This window comes from Suillus subaureus (genome assembly GCF_016647635.1).
Source record: "Suillus subaureus strain MN1 chromosome Unknown BJ212scaffold_5, whole genome shotgun sequence".
In the NCBI taxonomy this organism is placed as follows: domain Eukaryota; kingdom Fungi; phylum Basidiomycota; class Agaricomycetes; order Boletales; family Suillaceae; genus Suillus; species Suillus subaureus.
The window spans coordinates 1,460,236-1,483,131 of record NW_024538561.1 but is presented as its reverse complement, the minus strand read 5'-3'; the positions used below and the strand labels follow the sequence as shown (position 1 = coordinate 1,483,131).

At 47.7% G+C, this 22,896-nt stretch overlaps 6 protein-coding genes across 6 annotated transcripts; 2 read left to right on the top strand and 4 right to left on the bottom strand.

The window, feature by feature from the left end:
• On the bottom strand, positions 1-4,670 carry BJ212DRAFT_1425529 (TBCD protein). Its single transcript, XM_041337657.1, has 21 exons — positions 4,461-4,670; positions 4,213-4,408; positions 3,882-4,164; positions 3,759-3,834; positions 3,497-3,713; positions 3,312-3,442; positions 3,007-3,264; positions 2,727-2,951; positions 2,565-2,665; positions 2,360-2,513; positions 2,192-2,311; positions 1,885-2,144; positions 1,692-1,830; positions 1,546-1,639; positions 1,123-1,492; positions 932-1,073; positions 660-883; positions 531-611; positions 399-483; positions 250-353; positions 1-193 (listed from the first exon to the last, which is right to left on the bottom strand). Exons 1-21 carry the CDS (start codon positions 4,620-4,622, stop codon positions 118-120), a joined length of 3,498 nt encoding a protein of 1,165 aa, XP_041197270.1. The 5' UTR covers positions 4,623-4,670; the 3' UTR covers positions 1-117.
• On the top strand, positions 4,671-6,386 carry BJ212DRAFT_1331019 (Bud-site selection protein). The gene is made up of 5 exons (XM_041334747.1): positions 4,671-4,904; positions 4,961-5,139; positions 5,192-5,249; positions 5,301-5,977; positions 6,027-6,386. Exons 2-5 carry the CDS (start codon positions 5,105-5,107, stop codon positions 6,352-6,354), a joined length of 1,098 nt encoding a protein of 365 aa, XP_041197269.1. The 5' UTR covers positions 4,671-4,904; positions 4,961-5,104; the 3' UTR covers positions 6,355-6,386.
• On the bottom strand, positions 6,305-7,510 carry BJ212DRAFT_833229 (uncharacterized protein). The gene is made up of 3 exons (XM_041344168.1): positions 7,468-7,510; positions 7,287-7,405; positions 6,305-7,231 (listed from the first exon to the last, which is right to left on the bottom strand). The coding sequence occupies exons 2-3, from the start codon at positions 7,341-7,343 to the stop codon at positions 6,629-6,631; spliced, it is 660 nt and encodes a 219-aa protein (XP_041197268.1). The 5' UTR covers positions 7,344-7,405; positions 7,468-7,510; the 3' UTR covers positions 6,305-6,628.
• A 1,267-nt stretch (positions 7,511-8,777) lies between these two features.
• BJ212DRAFT_1263367 (phosphatase 2C-domain-containing protein) lies at positions 8,778-10,786 on the top strand (the record flags this gene model as incomplete). Its single annotated transcript, XM_041330336.1, has 8 exons — positions 8,778-8,910; positions 8,983-9,072; positions 9,135-9,266; positions 9,318-9,394; positions 9,447-9,531; positions 9,584-9,640; positions 9,691-9,840; positions 9,888-10,786. The coding sequence occupies 8 exons, from the start codon at positions 8,778-8,780 to the stop codon at positions 10,784-10,786; spliced, it is 1,623 nt and encodes a 540-aa protein (XP_041197267.1).
• Positions 10,787-10,988: 202 nt separating this feature from the next.
• Positions 10,989-12,953, bottom strand: BJ212DRAFT_1296804 (uncharacterized protein; the record flags this gene model as incomplete). The annotated part of the gene is made up of 3 exons (XM_041332506.1): positions 10,989-12,058; positions 12,105-12,630; positions 12,690-12,953. 3 exons carry the CDS (start codon positions 12,951-12,953, stop codon positions 10,989-10,991), a joined length of 1,860 nt encoding a protein of 619 aa, XP_041197266.1.
• Positions 12,954-16,016: 3,063 nt separating this feature from the next.
• On the bottom strand, positions 16,017-17,257 carry BJ212DRAFT_1541204 (SMAD/FHA domain-containing protein). Its single transcript, XM_041341844.1, has 5 exons — positions 16,722-17,257; positions 16,557-16,671; positions 16,450-16,501; positions 16,302-16,396; positions 16,017-16,245 (listed from the first exon to the last, which is right to left on the bottom strand). Exons 1-5 carry the CDS (start codon positions 16,965-16,967, stop codon positions 16,187-16,189), a joined length of 567 nt encoding a protein of 188 aa, XP_041197265.1. The 5' UTR covers positions 16,968-17,257; the 3' UTR covers positions 16,017-16,186.
• Positions 17,258-22,896: the final 5,639 nt, after the last annotated feature.

Sequence of the window (22,896 nt, the reverse complement as noted above, 5' to 3'; positions counted from 1 at the left end):
AAGATCACAACACGCCCCTCGTATAAAAAAAGTATATTCCAGCTAAGGGTGTTCATACGATATGATCTACATGCGACTTAATCCTGCGTATAGGTCGTACACTGGACAACGTTTTAATCACTCGGTAATTGCGCAAGAGAGGAGCTCCGAGACGCGAGTGGCTGCCACCTTCACTTGCATGCTTTCCGAAGACCTGTGATAAAGTCAGCTATTTGAGCGAAAAAAGGGGACACGATTCCTAAACTGTACCATTCTGTTTCAAGAAGTAGTTCTTCGACTGCTTCATCTGCCTCCCAGCCGAGGTCTCTGCTTTGTGTGAATGTGTAAAGGTATTCAGCCGTACTGGTCCGGATCTAAGACACGGTCAGTATCATCTATTCGTGATGTAAAAATACGACCTTTGGATAAGGGTGAGAAAGGAAGTCGATGATTCGCTCCGAGGATGATTTCGACACCGAGGAAATGATCAAGAGATTTACGACGCTACATATCGCTCAGTTGTGGTGTTATCGTGCGATTAATAAACCCACATTTTCATGGACTCTTGCACTCGCTGTACATTCTTCAATCGCAGGACATTACTCGTCGCAATGTTCAATAATTTCTCCAATCTAAAAGCTTCGTTAGTTCGGTTCGACTGAGAGGAAAACGAAGGCGACTTTGATGGGCCGTTGTCAACGCTAGGCAAGTGAGATAATACGTCTGCTTCCAAAAGCATATTGAACGTTTGCAAGATAGGGACCACCACAGCGTTTGACGTCGTTCTCCCTTGCGCGCACTCAATGAGGTCGTCACACAGCTCGAACAAACTATAGCCAGAATCGCCGGGGGACAATTGGAGGCCCTGCGCAAAGGAAACCAGACTCGAAGATGCCGGGCGATGCTAGTGACGTCATCAGAGATGCGAAACAAAAGTGCAAAGGAGACGGACCGTGCTTCCAGTTCTAGCTCCTACACTGTGTATAAGACCTGTCAGTAGGGGATGTCTGTACTCCTGTACGCGGAGCAGTTCTACGGCTTTAGGAAATAGCCATTCCCCAACACTCCAGCTGGTTATAGCGTCCGAGGCGTCGCTATTCGGGATGAGATAGGTGCGAGCAACACAAGTCATTAGCGACTCACTTCAGAAACAGCTTCATCATAAGTTGTGAGCCTTTGATGCACCATTCCTCTTGACGAGGAACGCTCGGGAGAGGAATTCGAAACAATTGCAATAAACAGTGTCCCGCAATTTGACGTACATTATCCAGTCTTTCGACGCCCTGACGGAGGATTCTGGCTATCACACTGTGATACCTCTGCGCAGGCAGGTAACTCGCGAATTCAGGTATGCTTCCTGAAACGCGAAATAGATCTTCGAAAATCGATGCTAGACCTTGAATGCACGCCATCCGCACCCACGAACCAACGTCGCCACGCTCATCCATCGTGTAATCATCCAGTCCGCTGTCAAGGGCATCGATGACTCCACACATATTTTCTGCAATTAGATCTGAGGGGAGATGTTTCATTTACATTCGCCGAACATAAAATAAAAACACGAACACTCGGTGAGGCGAGGCAGTACATTCGCGATGATCTTGGGTAATGCTTGGAAGCAATTTCGACGTGCTTCAATGCTCGACATTCTTCCAGAGGACTGCGATCACCGCTTCAACCGGCATAAAACCCTCAACTAGGGAAAATCTTACGTTGGGATTGACGCTATCCAACAAGCACTTGACTACCTCAGAGAAACCATGCGGATGCGGATTGTAATTGAGAACCCCTAGAGTATATCCAAGACTTTGCTGCAGGGACTGAGGGCCACGGCGAAAGTCCTTGATTAATGTGCTGAGGGGGGCATGTCAATTAATGGAAAAGTGCAGCGTCAATTAATCTTATCTGTGCACATCTGGCGAGCAATCTATTAAGGAACTTGTTGTGGCCATGGCAGCGGCAGCAGCTTGTTGGGCGGAAGAGCTTCTGTGCCGCAGTCCCTGGTCCACGATCCTTTTCCAATGGGGCACGGATGATTTTTCTTGAAGCTCAACCTCCTGCAGTGTCAAGCTGCTTGCAATGAGATCGCACGCCGCCGCAAGTACTAGGCCGTTTCGAGGGGACATAACGGCATCTTGGGAAACAATCGCGATGAAGGCAAATATCTGATAGGCGATCAACACGAGGGAGACATTGAGAACTTCATTCGCACCTTTTGTCGACTGCTTGCATTTTCTTCACTCCCCTGAGCTCGGTACGCTTCAGAAATACCTGTTAATGCTGCAAGTGCTCCATGCACATCAGATACATCAACGGAGTGTAAAAATCCCGCCTAAAGCAAAATGAGAAATATCCTTTGTCGAATAATCAAATTTCTCACCATCTTCGAAGCACACTCTAGCCCTAGTGTCTTCAAGTCGAGCTCGCATATCCGGCGCAAGGCCTGAGCACCCAATTCCCTCATCGCAACATCCCAGTGACGCAAAGTGATCGAAATGAGGTGATCGATCAGATATGATCTGTACTCCAGGTGCCTAGCAAGGTTCATTGAATCAACCGTTCTTAGTTGTGAAAGGGCGACTTACTCAGCGACTTGTGGAGCAGCGACAGTGAATGCATTCCGTCGCACGCTGACCGCATAGAAGTCGGTTTTTCTAAGGACGTCGATACCATGTGGGAACAGCGCCTGAAACACATTGCATGAACTTTCGACGTAATTTACCTGAGACAAGCACATCAAGGTGTACCATCCTGCCAACATGTTCTTGGAAGGCGGCACTAGCCGCTCTTCGAATGTGAATTTCCCTGTCGAACAACGCCACAGAAATGAGCCACTGCGCGAGTTCACGAGCATAGGGAGAGAAGGATTTCGGATCTTGTGCCCTCGCTAAAGCCCAGATCACATAGGCCGCAGCATCCCGTACGTTTGATCCGATGGAATGGGCCCCCTTACGTATATCGAAGTAGAGGGCCTAATGTGCATCATCATCACATGAAAGCAGTTAATTCATATCTGGCTTTTCTCACTTTCGAAAGCCAGCCCAGGAGGCTTCCTAGTGCAGCAGTTTGAACAAGACCTCTGCGTGCCATCTCTGCTGACGCGAGAGAGGCGCCATGCCAGGTTGCCTCGGCGATGGCAGGAGTGTCATAAACACTTGCGCCTGCTATAGAATGGATTGAGAAAAGACCAAGAATCGTCTCTAATACCTGAGAGGAAAAATCCGACGGAAGGCGTTCTGAAAGGCGGGCAATGCCTTTGGCCGCTGACCATCGTACCACTGTGTCCTATACGTTGTGTAATTGATGTTTGCACGTGGCATACAGAAAAATACCTTGTCCTGCAGGCTCTTGAACAGAGACTCCAAGATTGTGTCGATTTCTTCAGGGACGTCGATATCCTCATTGTCACCATCTGCGTTCCCGTTGTCAGTCTCGTTCCTGATATCACCATCCAGGCTACGGACTGCGAAATTATAGATTAAATCGTCGACCATGTTGAGATGTGAGTTGACATTACATGTTAACTTGGATCTTGATAAATTTGGAGGCATCAAACGCAACGCGATGCGCGATAGCAGTTTCGTGCGATATTTTCGAACCAGTGTGTTGCTGGCCAAAGTGGTACTTTGCTCTAAGGTATCTGTAATTTCCAAGAACTGTTGCGTAAAGGCTTGGAGCTGTTCAGAGGAACCAGATTTAACCAATTCACAGAGGACTTGCAATACTCCTATAGACTACTTCAAGTGAGTCGCATTTCGGAAAGCACCAAGTCATCTCACCAGGATGATATCCGAAGAGCGAAAGACTGACATTGACCACTCGACAAAAGAGAAGAATTGCTGCTTGATGTCCTTTCTTAAAGAAGTTCAAGAAATAGATGCAATCGCGTGCTTTGAGCTCACCGTGCATAGAAGCGTGCCAGAAGGGTAGCCGCTCCTTCGCGCTCTAAACCAGCCATGTTAAGGCGATCTTTTCCAACGAGCTCGATCGCATTTGCTGTTTCACCGGATCGAGCGACATCATCGAATTTCTGCAAGTCGAAAGGGATCCGACAAATGAGAGATAGCCAAAGCAGCACGGCATATCGCAGCCCCCATTGACTGGGATCTTTTACTGGCCCCGACGGTAGCCGAATAAAATCCAAGGCGATTGAGAGATCGGCAACTTCATGAGGGAAGAATCTAGCTGCTTGGAATGAATATAAAGGGGATATATCAGAAAAGTACCACCGACTTATTGTCTTATACCCGCGGAACTTGATATAATTATAAAGAAGATCTGCGAGGCGTTCCACACGGCTATGAGAAGACTGAGCACCTCGTGCATTAACGCATGTCATTGCATATTTCCTAAGGCATTCCGCGACGGGAGACACGAGGCTTTCAAGGTACGGGTCCAACAAATACGATTGCTCTTGGTATTCTCCAAACTTTCTCAATCACATCAAAGCATGTCAACCCTGGATATAACGGACGACTTACAATCATGATTAATTTTCGACTGCAATCGAGTTCCACGTCTTCCTCTCCACGGCTGGGTTCTGCGAACAAATCGACTGCCAGCAGGGTGTTTTGAGCTGCTACAAACTCATCATGGCGCTCGAAAGCTGCGAACAATCGGGTTTCCTGTGAGTCTTCATCCATGGCCACCGTGTCATTGACAAAGTGAACAGTAGAGTCGACAGTACTAACACGCGAAGCTTGATCTTAAGTCCGTTTACGTCAGCCGCTTTAATATGGGCCAAGCGCCTAAAAGCCATGGAGTACTTTTACAGAGATATATGAACCTACTACTTGGTCCACCGACCTCTCGATCCCATCACACGAAGTTTAGCTCAGTGGAGACATAACAAATACTGATGTCACTTGCTGAGGCGCCAGTAAGAACGACGAAGAGAAAGAGGACAACCTCAAACTGACGAGACGGTGCGCGTTCAATACCAAGTCATTTCATGCCATGGTTTACCTTATTTGTACCCTAGAACATCGGGACTAAGTTAGAGAAGAAACTGGCACGTCTCGTTCTCTAATTGGTAGCCACCCAAAATCTTAATCCTTGATTATTCATCAAGCATCATGACGCAAGGGAGGTCAGGAAAGCCGCGAAGAAGGCAAAAACCTTCGAGATGCAGAAGATTTTGAAGAAAATGAAAGACGCGAGGTGTGTGGTCAGTTTCGTCATTAGAATGTTTTTCTGACGATTTATTTCCCAGGCGCAAAGGCGATGATAATGCAGTCAAAGATATCGAAGCACAGCATATGGCTCTCAAGGTGAGCACATACGATGCATCTGATATACGTCTTTATCGAATAGTCTACCAGCAACTCGACCCCGGGCCTATCGCCGACTCAGCTCTCTCAACGAAAATCAGGAAAGACAAATTCCTTTCACAGGATCACAACCTGCAATCTGCGATGTCAAAGTCATTATCTTCCAACTTGTTCGCATCTGCTGTACCTGGATCCGCAGCAGGCATAGTCCAAAGCAGGCTTCTTAGTTCCAAGGTCCTGGCGGTTGATGTTTCTCGTATAATTGAGGGACTCCGGCGCTTACTGAACCCTGCGGAACGGGTCTACTCCGCAGAAGCCGATAGCGCCGAAGTATCACCGTCTCGAAAGAAGAAACAGAAGACACAACAAAATGAGGGTCTGCCTAAGGTCCCTCCGGTGGATACTCCTGAAGATGAGCCGAGAGCAAATCTTGAAGATGATGGCTGGGAGTCAGGCACGGTTAGTGACGGCGATCATTTTGTCCAGGGAGATTCAGGGGTCGATGAAGGGTCTGACGAGGAAGACAACACCTCTGACGGTGGTGATGATCTCCCCGTCCCTCGCGAACGATCAAGTCGGGGGGAATCAAAAGCAACGCAATCTGCTTTTCTACCTTCCCTTTCGGTGGGTTTTATTCGCGGAGATTCGGACACCGATTTTAGCGACAGCGAGGAGAGAGCAGCTGACACAGCCAAGAAGAACAGACGTGGTCAGCGGGCACGCAGGGCGTAAGTTTCTGGCTTGATTTTGGAACAATTAAACTTAATTCTTCTTCAGAATATGGGAGAAGAAATTTGGAAGACATGCCAATCATGTGATGAAGCAGAAAGCTTCTAACCGTCCCGATGCCCCTTCCAGCATTGCGGTCGTCCGCCAACATCAGCGACAGCACAGAAATGGTAATCACGATTCTGATGGCGCGCCGTTCTCTGGCCGCAGGCAAAATACCCGAATACCAGACAAGAACAGATACGAGGCATCCGCTCGCCTCGTGTTAGGTAACCGTAAGGACGAGAAATCGCTTCATCCGTCCTGGGAGGCTAAGAAGAAACAACAAAATGTCGCAATTGTGCCTGCGCAGGGCACAAGAATTGTCTTCAGTTAATCTTAATAGACGTCATATGACTCCATCCAATACACTTAATTCAATTCAATTGGCGTTACGCATGTATCAAAGAAAGCTGTTGGAGCATATGACGCTTGCGTAAATAAAAAGAAGCTGCCTAGAAGCGTGACGCGTGCGGAACAAAGTGTCTAGAAGCATGGTGTGTGCGTATGGGGTCGCTGTAAAACGGTATATGGGCAATAAAAGTGGTGGAAAGCATTTTGAAGAAAATCTGGACAGCGACGGTATTCATTGTAAGAGACCATAGAGGGAATCACGTTCTACAAACGTGTCTCTTCCCTCCCTGCATCCTACATTCCCTGGAGCACCACATATCTCCACACCGGGGACAGTGCGGGAAGTCCCTACCTGTTTTTAAGCATGTGACGCACACAGTGCGGCACGACAACTTCGAGGCATTCTCGATAGCTTCAAGAATGGGACAAAGTGTAGAGATATTGTCCCCGAGAGGTGATGCAGGCGGGGAGTCATGCGAGGATAAACCAGATATAAGTTGTTCACCAAAGGCTGAGTTCATAGAGGACGTGCAACTTATAGATGGGCGAACAGGTGAACAAGACCGCGATCGAGAGAAATCGGGGGGTTCAAAGTTGTACTCGTTCGCCCACCCTGTGTCCAGTTGCTTCCCGTGTGGTTTGGAAGGGACAGAAAAACACGAGCGGAGCCAGAAGAGTGCTGATACGGTCGTGGTAAATGAACCATAAGCTTCGAGGTCGCCTTGGACGACCTCAGCAGGGGATGGATCGTAAAGCTTTTGTGGAAATCGTGATGCAGTAGACGACTGGGAGGTTATGGAAGAGTGCGAGACACTCCATGTCCGTTTGCGCCTATAACCAACAGAAGCATATTTCTGATGCTGCTACAAAGCCGCACATGTTAGGAGGGTGTCAACATCGAGCTTAAAGACATACCTCAGAGCTGCTGTGCGATGTATGATGTGAGGGGTTCATTGTGTTATCCTTCTTCATACAACACTCTTCCGAGCGTGAATAAATACCACAGTATATATTCCTAGTTATCGACCAATGATCTCAGGAGATGGGAGCGTGGAAATAAGCTTTGCCGAAAAACATTAAAGATATGATAACTTACCTGCGCCCTCCGCACAGACTTGCGTGGCAAATGAGGGTGCTTACAATTGGCAGAGTAAAAGTGGTCGTGTGCCCATAATTTGCTTTATAGCGGGAATTTCCTTTCCGAACCCGAAGTCGAAGCTTCTAGCTACTTCCTTACGGCATACAATGGATAAAGCGAGAAGCAACCGATTGCCCTAGGTCCGCAGGTTACACCTAAGCGGTATCGTATCAGATTCATAATGCGTTGTCACCTGTGAGGAACTTTTCAGGAAAGTGCGACCTGCAATCATCTCGACAGTCATTCATTCTTATCTCAAGGGCTGAATTACTGTGTCACTTCGAAGTTCACGTACTTTGCGGTAATTGGAAGATTCCGGTGCCGGTGAGTGTCCTGCGTCACGTTTTAACTACCATTATCCTCAGCAGATGCCTAAGAAAACGTCAGGACTATCACGACGCTCCGAATCACTTATCCGAGTTTGAGCAAGCCACATGACAGAGAATTTGCAGTCCGGGCGGTCGTACTTCGGTGCACGCCAAAGCGACACAACGGACTGACGACGCGAGGCTTCATTGTATTGCAGGCATAGAGTGTGTGAACTTCTTGACAGTCGTCAGTCTTGTCGCGTATGCACGGTAGAAAGTTTGAAAATTTGAAACAGGATGTTCGAAAGGACGGCCTGCTATCAACCTAGGCCTTATAAACCATCACGTTTCCTGTGATCAGCCAGCCAATTAGATAATTGCAAAATACACGCACAAGTTTAGAGTTACAGTGGTGGTGAGCCCGGCCCAGTCACCGTGACCATATGGCAAAATTAGGAACCTGATTCAATTGTGATTCAATTGTGACTCAAAGTCATTACGCGATTCCCTGCTGCTACGTACCCTGCTGCTGCTGGTTGTTGTCCTACCCCGGATTTGCCGAGTGAGTACGTACTAGGGCTACAAGGTAGGATAGCCAGGGCCCGGCATCAGCTCAGGATAACCCTAGCAGACAAACAAGACAAAATAGGAATGACTTGTGTGCTTGCTGTGCTCGTTGACCAGCATAGACCATATCTGCATCCTCTTGAAATTTTACCCTTCGCCTTTCATTTCCATCCCTTCGAGCCACGAAACTCTACAGTCTGACACTTACACAGTTCTGATTCGGCTCATCGGCTAAGCGATCACATTCTACTTTCTTACGTCTTTCTCCTCAATAGCCATCCATGGTACGCTCTGACACATCTCATCACTATACGGCTAGTCTTACTTTTCGGCTGTCCATTAGGGTCAAACGCTCTCAGCACCAGGTAAGGGGGCCCTTGTGCAGCCTTTTGGATGTCATTTTATTACAAGAAACACATTCATGACCTATCCCTGTTTCTTTCTACAGCCACAGAGAAGAAATCAGAAACGGGAGAAGATGATCGCTATCTATTTGCAGTTTCTGAGATGCAAGGATGGAGAATCAGTGCGTCACTAGTTTTTCGGCTGCAGTTTTGATGTGATCTCACTCATTTCGCGTATCTTGTCCTTGTTGCAGCTATGGAAGATGCCCATGTGACCATGCTGACCCTTGAAGAGAGCACAGCCGATAAAAACACATTCTTTGCTGTTTATGATGGACACGGTGGTAAATTGCTTGCCGATTCTTTTCGCGGATCCTAGCCTCGAACTTAGTTTGATTCTTCACAGGAAGTACCGTCGCGAGGTTTGCGGGGAAGAACGTTCACAAGCGACTAGTTTCAGAAGAGGCATATCGTGAAAAGCGTTATGATGAAGCATTGAAGAAAGCATTCCTTGGCACCGATGAAGATCTCCTCGCTGGTATGTTATATCGCCTTGGTGCCTCTGCACACTCCGCTCATTTCAACACAGATCCGTCGCATACCCGTGACCCATCAGGTTGTACTGCTGTAGCTGCTTTGATAACAGACGATAACAAGATTTATGTGGTACAGCAGTTTTTCTTATTCCATTATCCTTTTGCCAATAGTTGCACGACAGGCAAATGCTGGTGATTCCCGGTCTGTCCTTAGCGTCCAAGGTAATGCCAAGCCTTTGAGTTTCGACCATAAACCATCAAGCGAGAGTACGTTGATCATTCAACCATTGGCCCATTATCTTTGTTCACTAGTATTCAGCCGAACGGAAACGGATCACGGAAGCTGGAGGATACGTAGAATATGGACGCGTCAATGGTGAGTCATCCAATCACTCTCTGAGACTTTACTTATGATGGACTTCCTAGGAAACCTTGCGTTGTCTCGCGCTTTGGGAGATTTCGAATTCAAGAAAAACTATGCACTCGGTCCTCAAAAACAAATTATTACAGCTGATCCTGATGTCACCGTCCACGATGTGACAGATGAAGACGAGTTTCTAGTCCTGGCCTGTGATGGTGAGACAGCGAGTCCTAAGCACGACATGGTTCTAATTTTTTGTCAGGTATCTGGGACTGTCTATCTTCACAAGCCGTCGTTGACTTTGTGCGGCTAAAAGTCTCAGAGGGCTTGGAACTCAAAGAGATCGGAGAGATGATGTGCGAGCATTGTCTTGCTCCAGATACCTCGTCTGGGTCAGGTATCGGGTGCGATAACATGACTGTCCTCATCGTGGCTCTTCTTCATGGGAGAACGAAGCAAGAATGGTACGACTGGGTCAAAGATCGTGTCAAGAACCGCTACGGTTATTCAACACCCGACTCTATCCCACAAATCTATTCATCAGATCGACTGTCATCATACAGAGCGCGGAGAGAGGCGCAGCAAGAGAGGGACAGATTGAGGAGGGAGCGAGGCGAGGACAGCTCGTCAGGCAGTTTGTTTGGCGGAAATAGTCCATTTGCTCGTGTCTTGGGAAGCACTGGTGGTATTTCTTTCCATCCGGGTTCAGGGATCCTTAACGATGCTGGTCGCCTCATGTTCGCCAGCAACGACGATGAGGACGACAGTAGTGATGACATGGAAGCGTCCTTTAGTGGACGCTCATTCTTCAGCGACACGTTCGGGCTTCCCCGTGCACAGCCACCTGTCGCTGGAGCTGGTCTGCGCGCACGCCTTGCCTCCTTTGAGGTCGACGATGACTTTGACGATGAAGATACTGACAAGTCCTTGGATGGCGTCGCCCGGATTGAGGAGGTTCAGGATGATGACGATGGAGCTAGTCCATTCGATGACGTAAATGACGGCATCCCGAAATCCCCCAGTCCATCACCTAGTCCGCCAAATCCTAGACTCAACGGAGATGTCACTCCCGTCCAGCAATTCAAGGTGCCTCTCCGAGGTGATCCCCCGATGAATGTTGACAGCTTAATGCCCTCTAGTGAAGACCCTTTGAAGGCATAGTTGTGTTTTTCAATGTGTTTTAATTTTCCTTTTACCTGTCAGTGATCGCTGCAGGTTGTGTTCTGGGCTACCTCGTGCTTCGTCTATTACTATTTTCTTACCGTCGCCTTCAAATATTGACGGTTCATGATTCCCTCCTGTAGTATCACAAGTATTATACTTCGAACTACAGGCTGTCCGCTGTACTTTCCTCCAATTTTATTCAAAAGATGTTGTGCATCACCACTAGCTCATTCTCGCACAGACAGACAATCGTGTGCCCCTGTGCCGTTTTGAACGTACCAACACCTAACAGAGAACCAGCGCTTCCATCGCCGACTTTCAATACACTTTGTTTTGCCCAAAGTTGACCCGGACGCCCACCGCGGTAGATGTATACATTCCCTCCTCGATCCCTACTGCCGTTCTCGAATGCCAAAACCGCTTTCGATGAGACATGATACGTGAAGCGTGTATCCCGCTTAGAGGCGAGCACAAAGGCGAGCGCCGAGAAGGTTGAGCTGTGCGTCCAAGTAGGCAGAGAACCCACCCCCTGTGCTTCATCCAATGCGAACAGGATGCCATCAATACCATTCTTCACAACCATAGATGCTCCTGGACCCGATCCAGGAAGATCGATCGAAAGAATGTTGCATGCAGAATTACCAAAGCCAGATGACCACACAGGGACCCCTCCATCCTCATCCACCCACGTCAGGAACGCCACTCGTCCGACTGAAAAGTCAACTTCCTCATCCATCTCTCCCTGAGCAAGCGCTGGTACTCCTCGGCCCAGTCCAAGCCCGCTCATATCCTCCCCACTTTGGAGTGCGGCTGTGTACTTCTCCAACGACTCTCTGATGAGGTAGAGCTCTGAAGGGTCGAGGGTTTCTAGAACTTCCTCCTCTCCGCCTGGTGTACCCGCAGATGCAAATACATGCATCCATCGAGTATTTTCACGCTGTTTGTCCAGATGCAACGTGAGCAATCCAAATGAGTGCTCTCCCTCGCGATCCCAAGTCCAGAAGCTGGTGGAGGTTTGAATGCCGTCCCAAAGCTGTTGAGCAGAATAGCGGGGAAGAGGGACGCCTTCAACATGTGATGTGGTTTGGACGTGCACCGTCAAGGTCTTTTGGGAAAATGTCACTTTAATGCTTGAAGTTGGAGTTGTTGCAGGGAGAGGGAAGGCCACTGTCACGGAGTCAGATGTCTGTGTCCAGGAATATGGTGGAGGCCTGGGGAGAGTCTCTACATCTAATTCCTCACCCAGACGCGGAATAGGGGCCACTTCATCTGACTGAGGGCTCGTACGAGGGTGGGGTTGGCTGGCTGAGCTCACGATAGACGGAGCTACCAGCCAGTAGATAGCATTTTCGATAATTGTCATACTCCGTCAGCATGGGTACATCCTGTCCCCGCCTCCTCCAAAGAATGTCAATGGGAGCGAGATCGCTGTTCTGGTTTGGAAAAGGCAACGAGAATCTCGCAGCCCAGACGTCAAATTCAGATGCATGGCTTGCCATTGATTGCGTTTGAGCAGCTTCAGGGTCTCCATAGAAGCGAGAAGACAGAAGTGCTATAGCTGCGCTATCGGACAACTTAGGCGACAGAGTGAATGCGGAATGGAGTCGGAGCCGAATGAGGAGTTTGCGTGTTATCAGCAAGTTCAAAGCAGCTAGGATAGTAGCAACTCCTTCTGCAGGAAGTCCGAGGATGTAAAGTGCCCCTTGGCCATCGGCGACGAATGCAGTCCTTGCGTCAAGAAACACTGCTGATGGATATTCGCGATGGACCTGCACAGATGCAGGAGCGCTGATCGGAGTGGGAAGTTCATAAACCACAGTAAATGATGGTGTGTGACTGTCCTACTTGTGCACGATGTGAGACTGATGGTGGAACACAAGATGGCATCACAAAAGCTTACGTTCGTAAAGTCGACGAGGATAACATGATGCTCTGAGTCGATGTATAGACACCTGCCGCTGCCGTTTGCCATGGCCAGGTGGTTATGTGTGATCCTGCTCTGGATCTCCTTGAAAGACAGTGGGGATCGACCAGAATTAGCCACTTGTGTGGGTCTATATTCAAGGCCAAAGCGCGTCACAGCGTCTTCTTGTGAGATTACCTCCAGTTTGTAACCCTCGAACTTTGGGTTCTGGAGGGCATGGTTTGGCGTGAAACTCGACATCACGATGAGTGGAATGACACAGGAGAGATGTGATCTAATATAAGCACGCCGGCTAGGCTCCTTTCTTTTCGGACATAAGCGATGTCTAGACGGAGCTCGAACAGTCGTCGCGCGCGAGTGTATATACGCACACTCTAGGACATTCTTCGCCTTTGAGCTTAGCTTATCGATTGATCATTTACATTAATATGAGCAACACATGGTTATGGCTACATTCCAATTTCCCATTGCTCCTCAGGAAAGATTGTTGAGCTTATCCTCCAAAAAATCTCTGCAGTATACGAAGCTCGTGCGGGGAGGTGCTATAATTCTCATGCCTGCAGGTCCCATCATCAAGATTCGAATGATCCACCTTCAGCACTGGCTGCGGTTTCAGCTAATGCGCTATAGTTGCTCCTGGCTCACATGTTGACTCAAGTGGACTGCCGATTTCAGGTTCGGTGATCATGTCAGGCTCAGGAATGTATGGGTACCTGGCAATGATTTGGTGAGTCTAAGCCACAAGTTAGCACGTATACATATATTCAGTATAACATACCCATGGGATGACGATGACCGGACCCCTTGAATCTCTGGAGTTCGCAAGTCTATGGAACATTCCACTGCAGTATTTCGGCTTCTGTCGACACCACCATGATGTAAGACCCTATACCCTCACAATCCGCCCCGCAATCAGCCAAGGTCTTAACGCTAAACTTCAGAATGCCAACATCACATTCAATTAGCACGATTCTCAACAAGCACACAAAATCGAGCCCAGCTGGAGGAAGGCCAGATGCAGTTGAAGAAACGTCAGGCTGAGGTGAACGCCCAACACCTCTTACTAGAAGTAGCACCTAGAACAAAAGCAGGTGTCGTCCAAGTCATTCGGTGGTAAAAAAAAAAAGAAAGGTAGGCGCTGTTCTCGACATCTTTCCAACGTCATCATTTCTGTACTGAGCGTTATCGAGCAGATTCGATGGCATACAGCTCAGCGGTCGACAACAGCACTTCACTGCAGGATAGGAAGATTATGGACGCTATTCGTCACCCAACAACGTGTAAGTGCTCAATTTCAATACCCTGAATGCTCTGTATTTCTTACTGATTTTTATTCCAGCATTCCATCACACTGCATTATCTACATCGTCGAGTTGTACTTGACGATGCACGTGAACTTATAAGCACACGTTATAATTTTACCACCGATGAACTCCGGTTTCAGGGTCAGGGAGTTGCAGGCAAGCTGAACGCTTTGCCACAATTGGTGGGTAAAGTCCGTGCAAGGCTCCGCCCAGATGATGCCCTTCTACTCAATGATGATGCTCTATGCATGATTTTTGATGGCAGCTTTGGTACAGTACGGTCAGAAGGAAATACTGTGGCTCATAGTGCCTCCAAGGAGGACTTGAGTTTAGCTTTCCATGGGCTGGGTTTGACGGCGTCCCAGGCAGCCACATTACAAAATATCTACACATTCGCTAATCACAAAATTCCGCAATTATAGATACTTCTGTCAGAATGGTGCATACGCACCAAGTCCCCTAGTCCCGTGTCCAGTTACTTCTCATTACATGTATACTTTACCGAGCTCCAATCGATTTTCACTGGCCTCCAAACAGTGCGAGAACGCGGCCATTTTCAGCCATTTTCCTTATCACTGTCAGATTCCCCGACTGGGCTTGTCACATAAGAAGAGTGCGCCTCACCCCTTGGTACTTCCTTCTATTCTTGTCCTTTTCGTAAACTTACGTCGTTCCTGCAGCCCGTGTTTGCCTCCTGCTTTGTGTGGAAATTTGATGGTTCAATGGGTGAGATTTGCAGTCTCACTTAAGAAACGTGACATATGACAACTCAGCGCTCAGCGCTCAGCCACAGCGCTGCCTTCCTCGTTGGGCTCGATTGCCAATCGCGCCCTTAGTAAAGCTGTCGACACACTCGCTGCTGTGGCTTCTCGACGAACTGGCCTCAAGATCCGAATTCCTGCACATCCAAAGATACTCACCCAAGTTACATCCCTCAAGACCGAACTCACGGATTCAATTGACGAGCTGAAGTCTCGTAACCGCATTTCTGGCAAGCCACCCTGTATTCTGAATCATGTAGATCGAACCATGCCTAACCCATGCTTGGTTTTACTTACATGATTCAGAAAATGCAAATTCCCTCCGTCTGTAAGTTTACGCGCCCTGGGGAACAGTACACGCGGTCCGTCAGCGCTCCGAATACAAAATACACGAGGTGGACGTGCTCACCTTCTTGAGACTGGTGCCGCTCATGTCCTACCTAGCGAACGCCGGGTCCACAATGAAGGTGCAGCGCTCACAGGCGGGAGTTTTTGCTTCCACCGGGGGCGGGCGACGACGATGACGAGAAAGATCGCGATCAAAACCAGCACGAGCACGCTGCCGTCGAGATGGGATCGCTGTAGGCAAGAGTGACGGTCAAGTTGGGCACGATGGCACTGGGAGAGCTGCTGGCGCCATTCAAATTGTTTGCCTAGAGAAGTGTCTAGACGGATCACAGAGCTCAAACAGTCGTCGCGCGCGCGCGTATCGCACACTCTAGGACATTCTTCGCCCTTGAGCTTAGCTTATCGATCGATCATTTGCATCACACGATTTCCAAAGTTATGGCTACATTTCAAGCATTCCCAATTTCCATTGCTCCCTCAGGAAATATCGATTGTAGATGGTAGTTGAGTTATCCTCCAAAACATTTCTGCAGTGGAGCTCGTGCGGGAGGTGCTATAATTCTCATGTCTGCGGATCCCATCATCAAGATTCAATTGAGCCATCGTCAGTCCTCGAGAAAGACGGACACCTTCAGCTGCAGTTTCAGCCGATACACTATGATCACTCCTGACTCACATGCCGACTCGAAGTTGGGACCCCCGAGTGTCTTTAGTCCTTTAGCAAGCCAAACACGAGATGTGACGTTTGTCGCCGGCACACCTCAAATTTCGGAGCTGGGGGCACCGGACTCGTCTCATGAGTTTAGTTGTGATTCGTGAGCTCCCTCGAGCTGAGGCGCCGTACATCACCTGAACCTCATGCCATCGCAAGAACTCGCGAGACAAGACATATGATTACTTAAAGAAAAAACAGGTTCAGCCCTTCACACCTGATGCCAAATCGCCTAAAATCAAGTGAGCTCGGAGGGAGTCCAACAAGAACTAACTTGTATACAAGCCAAAGTGACATGATTCAACATTTTGTGTACTGCCTGAAATTGCGTTGCCAGGCATAGGTGCCTCAGGTTGCATCGTCATGCAAAAGGACATATTCCCGATTTGACAATCCAAATTTAATGACTGCAACAAATTCTGTAGGTGAACCAATATGCTCATGTGGAATAGGAAGCACGCACCATCACCCGCTTTGAGTTCATAGAACCGTGATGTCGGAATGGCTTCATCGTTGACATATGTACTATTTGTCGACTCCAGGTCGATAATGAAAGGCCTGTATTCTTAGCTGTAAAAGATAGACACAAGAGAAAATGTAATATTACGCACTTGTTCTTCGGTTTTGAGGCGCCAAATTCATCTTTCTCCGTTACCTGACGATCTAGAGGTTGTTGTACATAAGACACCAGCTGAAACGTTAAATAAGGACTACTCACGCTGGATCACAGCATGCTGCTTCGAGCAAGAAGGATGTTCAATTAAGATGTCAGTGACGGTACGATCACGTCCAATTAAATAGGCGCTTTGGCGATGAATATGGAGTAATTCTGCCTAAAAGTCAATGCTGGGTATTAGAAGATAAACATATGGTACTGACCAACTTGCTCGCTTCCTTTGAACACATACAACCTCCAACCCAGAGTGGGCTTTCTTGCTTCTGGAGGTTCGTTATATTTTAGGATTGTGCTCGTACCGTCAGTTAACTTGACAGCATTCGTCTCTGCAGCTAACAACCCAGAATTAGCGAAGTTGGGTTTGGCCTTGTCGATAGGCGGAGGGGACTTAGACCGAGAGCCAGAGCGTGGACGAGCGGAGGGTTGGATAGAAGACGGTCGTTTCGGGGACATAGAGCGACGAGACGAGACTGCGAGATCTCTACTTCGGTGCCTGCTGGTCCGGTCATGGTCATCTCGACCTTCTCTATCCCGTTCACGGTTAGGCCTCCTGGACCGGTCATGGTCATATTGATCTTCTCTGTCCCGTTCGCGGTTAGGCCTTCTAGAATCGCGATCACGGTCACGACGGTCATCTCTCTACGATAATCATCATGTCTGGCGCGTCTATCATCGTCATCTTTACCCCTTCGCCTATCTGAATCGCGCTCATAGCCATTGTTGTGCGCACGATCCGTTCTGGGATAATCTTTCTCTCCTCTTCTTCCAGAACGGTCTTCTTCTCGGGCATGAAGCCGCCTTCTCGGTGAGGCTGAGATGTCGCGAGGCATAAGTAGTTCTGGAATCTGCAGTGCAAGGCTTTGAGTGAAGAGCAATACTTCCTGCTGAGTCATCAACGTCAACATTACCACTGGGGACTCATTCAAATCACTTTCAACGCTAACATCGACCCATCGACAATATTTAAACATGGATGTACACTGTACAGTGTACGAACAGACTTATAATTACGAAGAACATATTTTACATATCAAAAAGTACGTTGAAAACTAAACAAGTGCATACTCGCTGATCACGGTTGGTGTCTCGGATGGGACCCACCAATTTCTCAACACCTCCCTGAAGTTGAACACCTCTTGAACTTCCTCTGGATTTGCCGGATGCTCCGAGTTCTTCGCGCCGTGGTTGTCTAGATTGCTTTTGTCGGCTCACTCCATGATATGCCGTTGAATTCAAGATAGAATTGGTCATACGGCCTGCCATCCCACTTGTCTCCCTGAAACAAGACCGGAGCGCCAGGTTCACGTGTCTGTGCGAATGCGGACGTTGAAGGCATCGTAGGTGCCATCTCTGAGTGGGCGACCGGAGAGGTCGGATTAGGGAATGCATGTTGTAGTGTCGATACAATGGGCATGCACGTGAAGTGTGCGATGTGTTCGGAATTCTCGACTGGATAGTTCATGTGGGTGTAACTCGTGAGGAGGGTGGCTTCGCATAAGTCATTCCCTTGTGATTTGTTTGGAGGCTCGCCGGTTGCTTTCGCTTGACGTTGCTCAGCTTTTCCCCCTATACCGAAAAGTGCGCGAAGGAAGGGGAAGAGAGCGCAAAGGAACAAGAACATGACGACTTGGTCCCATTTGCGTTTGGGTAGGTTTTCGAGACATATGTTTAGGAGCCAACGGAATATATTGCGACGGTTATTCAAGTTGCGACGTCTTGAGGGCCGGATCCTGTATCTGTTTTCTTTCTGGAAGCCTGATCTCCACAGCATTTTGAAAAGCAAAGCGTGAATGTTGCGGCGGGCGCGTGTCGAACAGTAAGTAACCCATGCACAAGCATACACACCTCATATCAAGCATGCACCGCTTACTCGGAATTTCATTTATACTAATGAGCAAGGTGTCGGTTCGGAGCCTACCGGAGGACCAGCCTGTACGATACCGCCCGTGAGAATTAATAGCTATTAGCGCTGGCGCCTTGTCCAATATTGTCCATCAAATGAGTACTGATAATCCTATGTGATTCCACTGTCACAGTGGGTGACTATCCGTAGGCTCAAATAATGCGGAATAGAATATAATAGAATAAAAAAACCCATTTAAGGAAGTCGTGCCGCGATGCCGCTGTTCATTTGGGATGAATTTGCAAAACATTATTTTCTTGACCCTCTTATAAACTCTAAATCTGTAAGGGGGGCCCCCCCCTTACAGATTAATCAGTCGGATTATATCCGTTTTAGGCCGCTAACGCCTCAGCTATCCACTGACTAATCCTGACTAATCCACAACTCAGGTCGCTGCCTCGCTCATCTTCAGCTTAGCAACAGTTGTGGCTTCATCATAATGTCTTCGAATATACAGGATTTTAACTGTGGTCCAATACCTACACTGGCTGGTGAAAATACTACTGAAGTTTTAAGATTGGTTACAGCAGAACTGCGCAGTCATGTATCACTGTGACTGAAGTTGAGCAATGCTAACCCCAATCTGCCTGTATCTGTCCAGTAACAAGCACTGTCCATCCTTCAAGCTTCAGTGAAGTTTTTTTCTTGTTAAATTCATTGATTCATATATGTCTACTAATGTATGACTGCAACCACAGGGTCTTTTCTGCTATCTATGAACTTCAATAATCACTTGCACGTCTGACAGTGGCAATTTGGGAGACATATAAAAGCTCAAGGACAACAAGGTAAGCTTTTTCTCAATTTAAACACTACTACAATCACACAATGTCTGACATTGCCCCTCTACAATCTATGATACCACCTGGTAGTAGTCCAGCCTACCCAGAATTACACTACAATGACACTGGCAATGCCTATACATGCAATGCAGCTGGTGCTTGGGTTCCTCACCCAGGAATTTGCAAGGTGAGTTTCATTTTTCACCTCTACAGTTTCAGATGCTCACATTATTATAGGTTATTACTACATCTCAACAGTCCTTTTGCATTGAACATGGGGAGCCCCAACTGAGTCTTAGCTGTGAGGTATGTTGATGGCACCATACTATGATATCATTCACTTGACTAATTGTGTTATGTACAGCTCAGCACCTATGCACTCAGAACTCCAGCCACATTCCAATCTGAGGAAGACACACCACTCTTACTGTCCAGTTATCGTACTCCTCTGCACCAGATGCCGACAAACAGTATGATTGATCCTGCATTCCTTCCCCTACCTGAATCTGGTGATCTTGACTTGACTGACGCTGTAACTATTGCAGAGGCTCAAGGCCACACTCCAGCAGTCAAAGCAGTGGGCTTGTGTTGCCAGGTCAAAGGCCCGAGGGGCAAAGGTAAAACCAAGGAAAATTTGACATCTGCTAACTCAAAAAAGTGTTCCTGAGAGTATGCTGATGAAGATGATGAGGCGCATGCATGGTGAGGCCACCCTCAAGGATCTAACAACTATATGACTTCAGATGTGACTATTCTTCTCAACATGGTCCATCAGGAGCTCCCCCTTGGTCAATGTGGGTGGCAGGCTGTCCATGTCAAGTTTTGCCAATGGGCAAAAGCAAACAGCTGTCCTGAGCACAAAGTCACTTCACTTGAGATGAAGTTCAAGCAGGTAAGGTTCAAATTGTCATATGGCTGCAAGATGGCTCACACATTGAACTACAGCTTGTAAAGACTACAAAGCCCACAGGAGATGGTGTCTGCCCTCCAGATGTCACATGTGCACTTCGCATTGATCAACTTATCAATGAGTGTGCAGGAACCTGTGACCTGAACAATATGGATTTTGATACCATTGAAGATGATGACAATCACTCTGTTGTCTCCAATGAGATTGACATTCAGGATGAGCCATACCGTACCTCCCCCCCAGTTCAGCACACTGCTGTTGCACGCTCCATTGCTCACACAGATGCCCCTGTTCTGTGTTGCAATGCTTGAGGAGCTGCAGCTACAGATCTCCTCACTCACCTTTCTGGAGCTTTTGACCCAGCTGCCCAGCACAACCATGATGAAGAATGCACCAATCGCAGCCTGGCTACTGTGCAACTATTTACCCAGAGCCAGCAGCTGTGTGACTCACAAGCCAGTGTGGAAAACTTGCAGGGCCAACTCTTTGGTTTGTGCACTCGCTTGTATGATGTTGAACATGAATGTGATTGGGCCCAGCTTTGCATTGAGATGATGGAGATGAGTGGATCCACACACCGTTGGCATATCCAGATGCCCAGACACAAGAACTTGCATCAGGAATGGTACCCTGAGGGTGGGGGATCTGTTAGGTGGATTACTGATGAGGGTGAAAGTACTGCATCTGAGGCATCCAAGCCACCTCGCTTTCAAAGATGGGGGCCATCTGGACATCGCAAGTATTCTGATTGCCTGCACTTCGAGGACTTGGCTGATGAACCTTCCAAGTCCCTTCAAAGGGAAGTGTCACAAGAGATTTGATTGTACAATGCTATTTAGATAGTTTTGTAGTGTGTTTAGGGTACCAATGTACCATTTGAAAAATTGACTGTCCTCTTGTCCATCCTCTTGTCCATCCTTGTCCATCTCATGTGAGACAGACAACATGCAGCAGTACTACGAGGTGGACAACATGTGGCAGTACTACGAGGTGGACAACATGTGGCAGTACTATGAGACAGGCAACATGCAGCAGTACTAGATCACTTTTCTATCCTCTATACGAGACAGGCAACATGTAACAGTACTAGATAACTTTGATATCCTCTATACAAGACAGGCAACATGCAGCAGTACTAGACATCTCATATGTATCTACTGGTATTCCAATGTGACATGAAAGTGTGAAACTTGATCCTTCTTCTGTTACAGTCGTGTTTGCCCCTATTCATTTTCCCTTTTCTCCTTTGTATTACATCATGACCATGCCGCATCATGCCATCACTAGACTCGCTCTCTACCATATTTGTACTACATCACGATCGCTGTTGCCATTGCTAGATGACTCATTGCTATCTCTGACTCATTGCTGACACATACATACCTGCCCTAAAGCATCTACATTCTATATATACTCAGTTATGTACTCAGTAGATCCTCACTTTAATCTACTAGGTTCTCACCTGAAATATCCTTCGCTTAGGACCTCCAATCCTAAGTCGTCAGACCACCAATATTCAAGCCAGAGACACACTCTCTGACTTGTCTTATGACTCTTACATTCGTAAGGTCTAGATTCAACTTCAGCTGTTACTCTTATTGAGTAGCTGCTGTTGCGACTACCCTAGTTCATAACAAAAGATTAAAGTCACCAATTGACCCCCTCCATCTGAGAGGTCCCAGACCCAGAAATAAGAAAGCAGGGAGAGATGAAACATCCCCTGAAACAGAAACATCACTAGACCAGAATGATCAGGATGTCCACCATTGCCAATACCCCAGAACTTAAAGCCGGAGCCCCCTCTACCTATGATGGGAGTCCTCAGCAGGCCCTATGATGGTTGTATGCGGTTAAAGTGTACTTTGCGCTTAATGCTATGATCTATAACACCGACGAAAAGAAGGTCATCACCACCCTTGCATATATGACTGAAGATAGCGCCATGGGTTGGGCGCTCACCTTTTACACTGAAGTTGATAACTCTGCCTCCAAGTCTTATGGAACCTTTGCAAACTTTGAAATGAAGTTCAAAGAAGCTTTCATACTGGCCGATGCTATCGGCACAGCCATGAATAAGCTCTGTACCTTGAAACAAATGAGCGACCTCACTTCCTATGTCACTAGCTTTAAGACTCTTGCTGCGCAGGCTTCCGTAAAACAAGACGCCGTCCTAATCATGTTTTTCAATGACGGATTAAAGAAGGGAATCATCAATTCCATTTTCCAGATGGAAACCATTCCCACAGATTTTGACAAATACGTCGCCGCAGCCATTAGGCTTGATAGCAATTGGCAGAGAGGCGCCATATTTTGGCAGAACCACTGCACTACCACCAAGCCAACAGGGCAATGATATGTGCCTAGACCATCCATTGACCAGCATGATCCGAATGCCATGGAGGTAGATCAACTGACCGAAGCTGAAAGAAGTGATCACATGAAGAAAGGATTATGCTTCACCTGTCACCAGAGGGGACACATGACTAGAGTGTGTCCACAGAAGAAGAAAACCCCAGTTTGCCGTGAAGAAATAGAAGATAGCGATGAAGAGAATGAAGATACAACGATCCGTCGTCTCATGGAGGATTTTTAATGTGGAAGACTGGATTGATGTCAGTATCTTCTGATGTACCTGTCAGACTTGTATGAAGTATTGGAATCAGAAAGGAACTTCGCGTTCCCATTTCCCTCATCTCCAAAACTTGTCTGAAAACCGTCAAAACAATGGCTGTTGTTGACTCTGGTGCCACTGGAACCTTTATTTCTGAAGACTTTGTTGAAAACCAC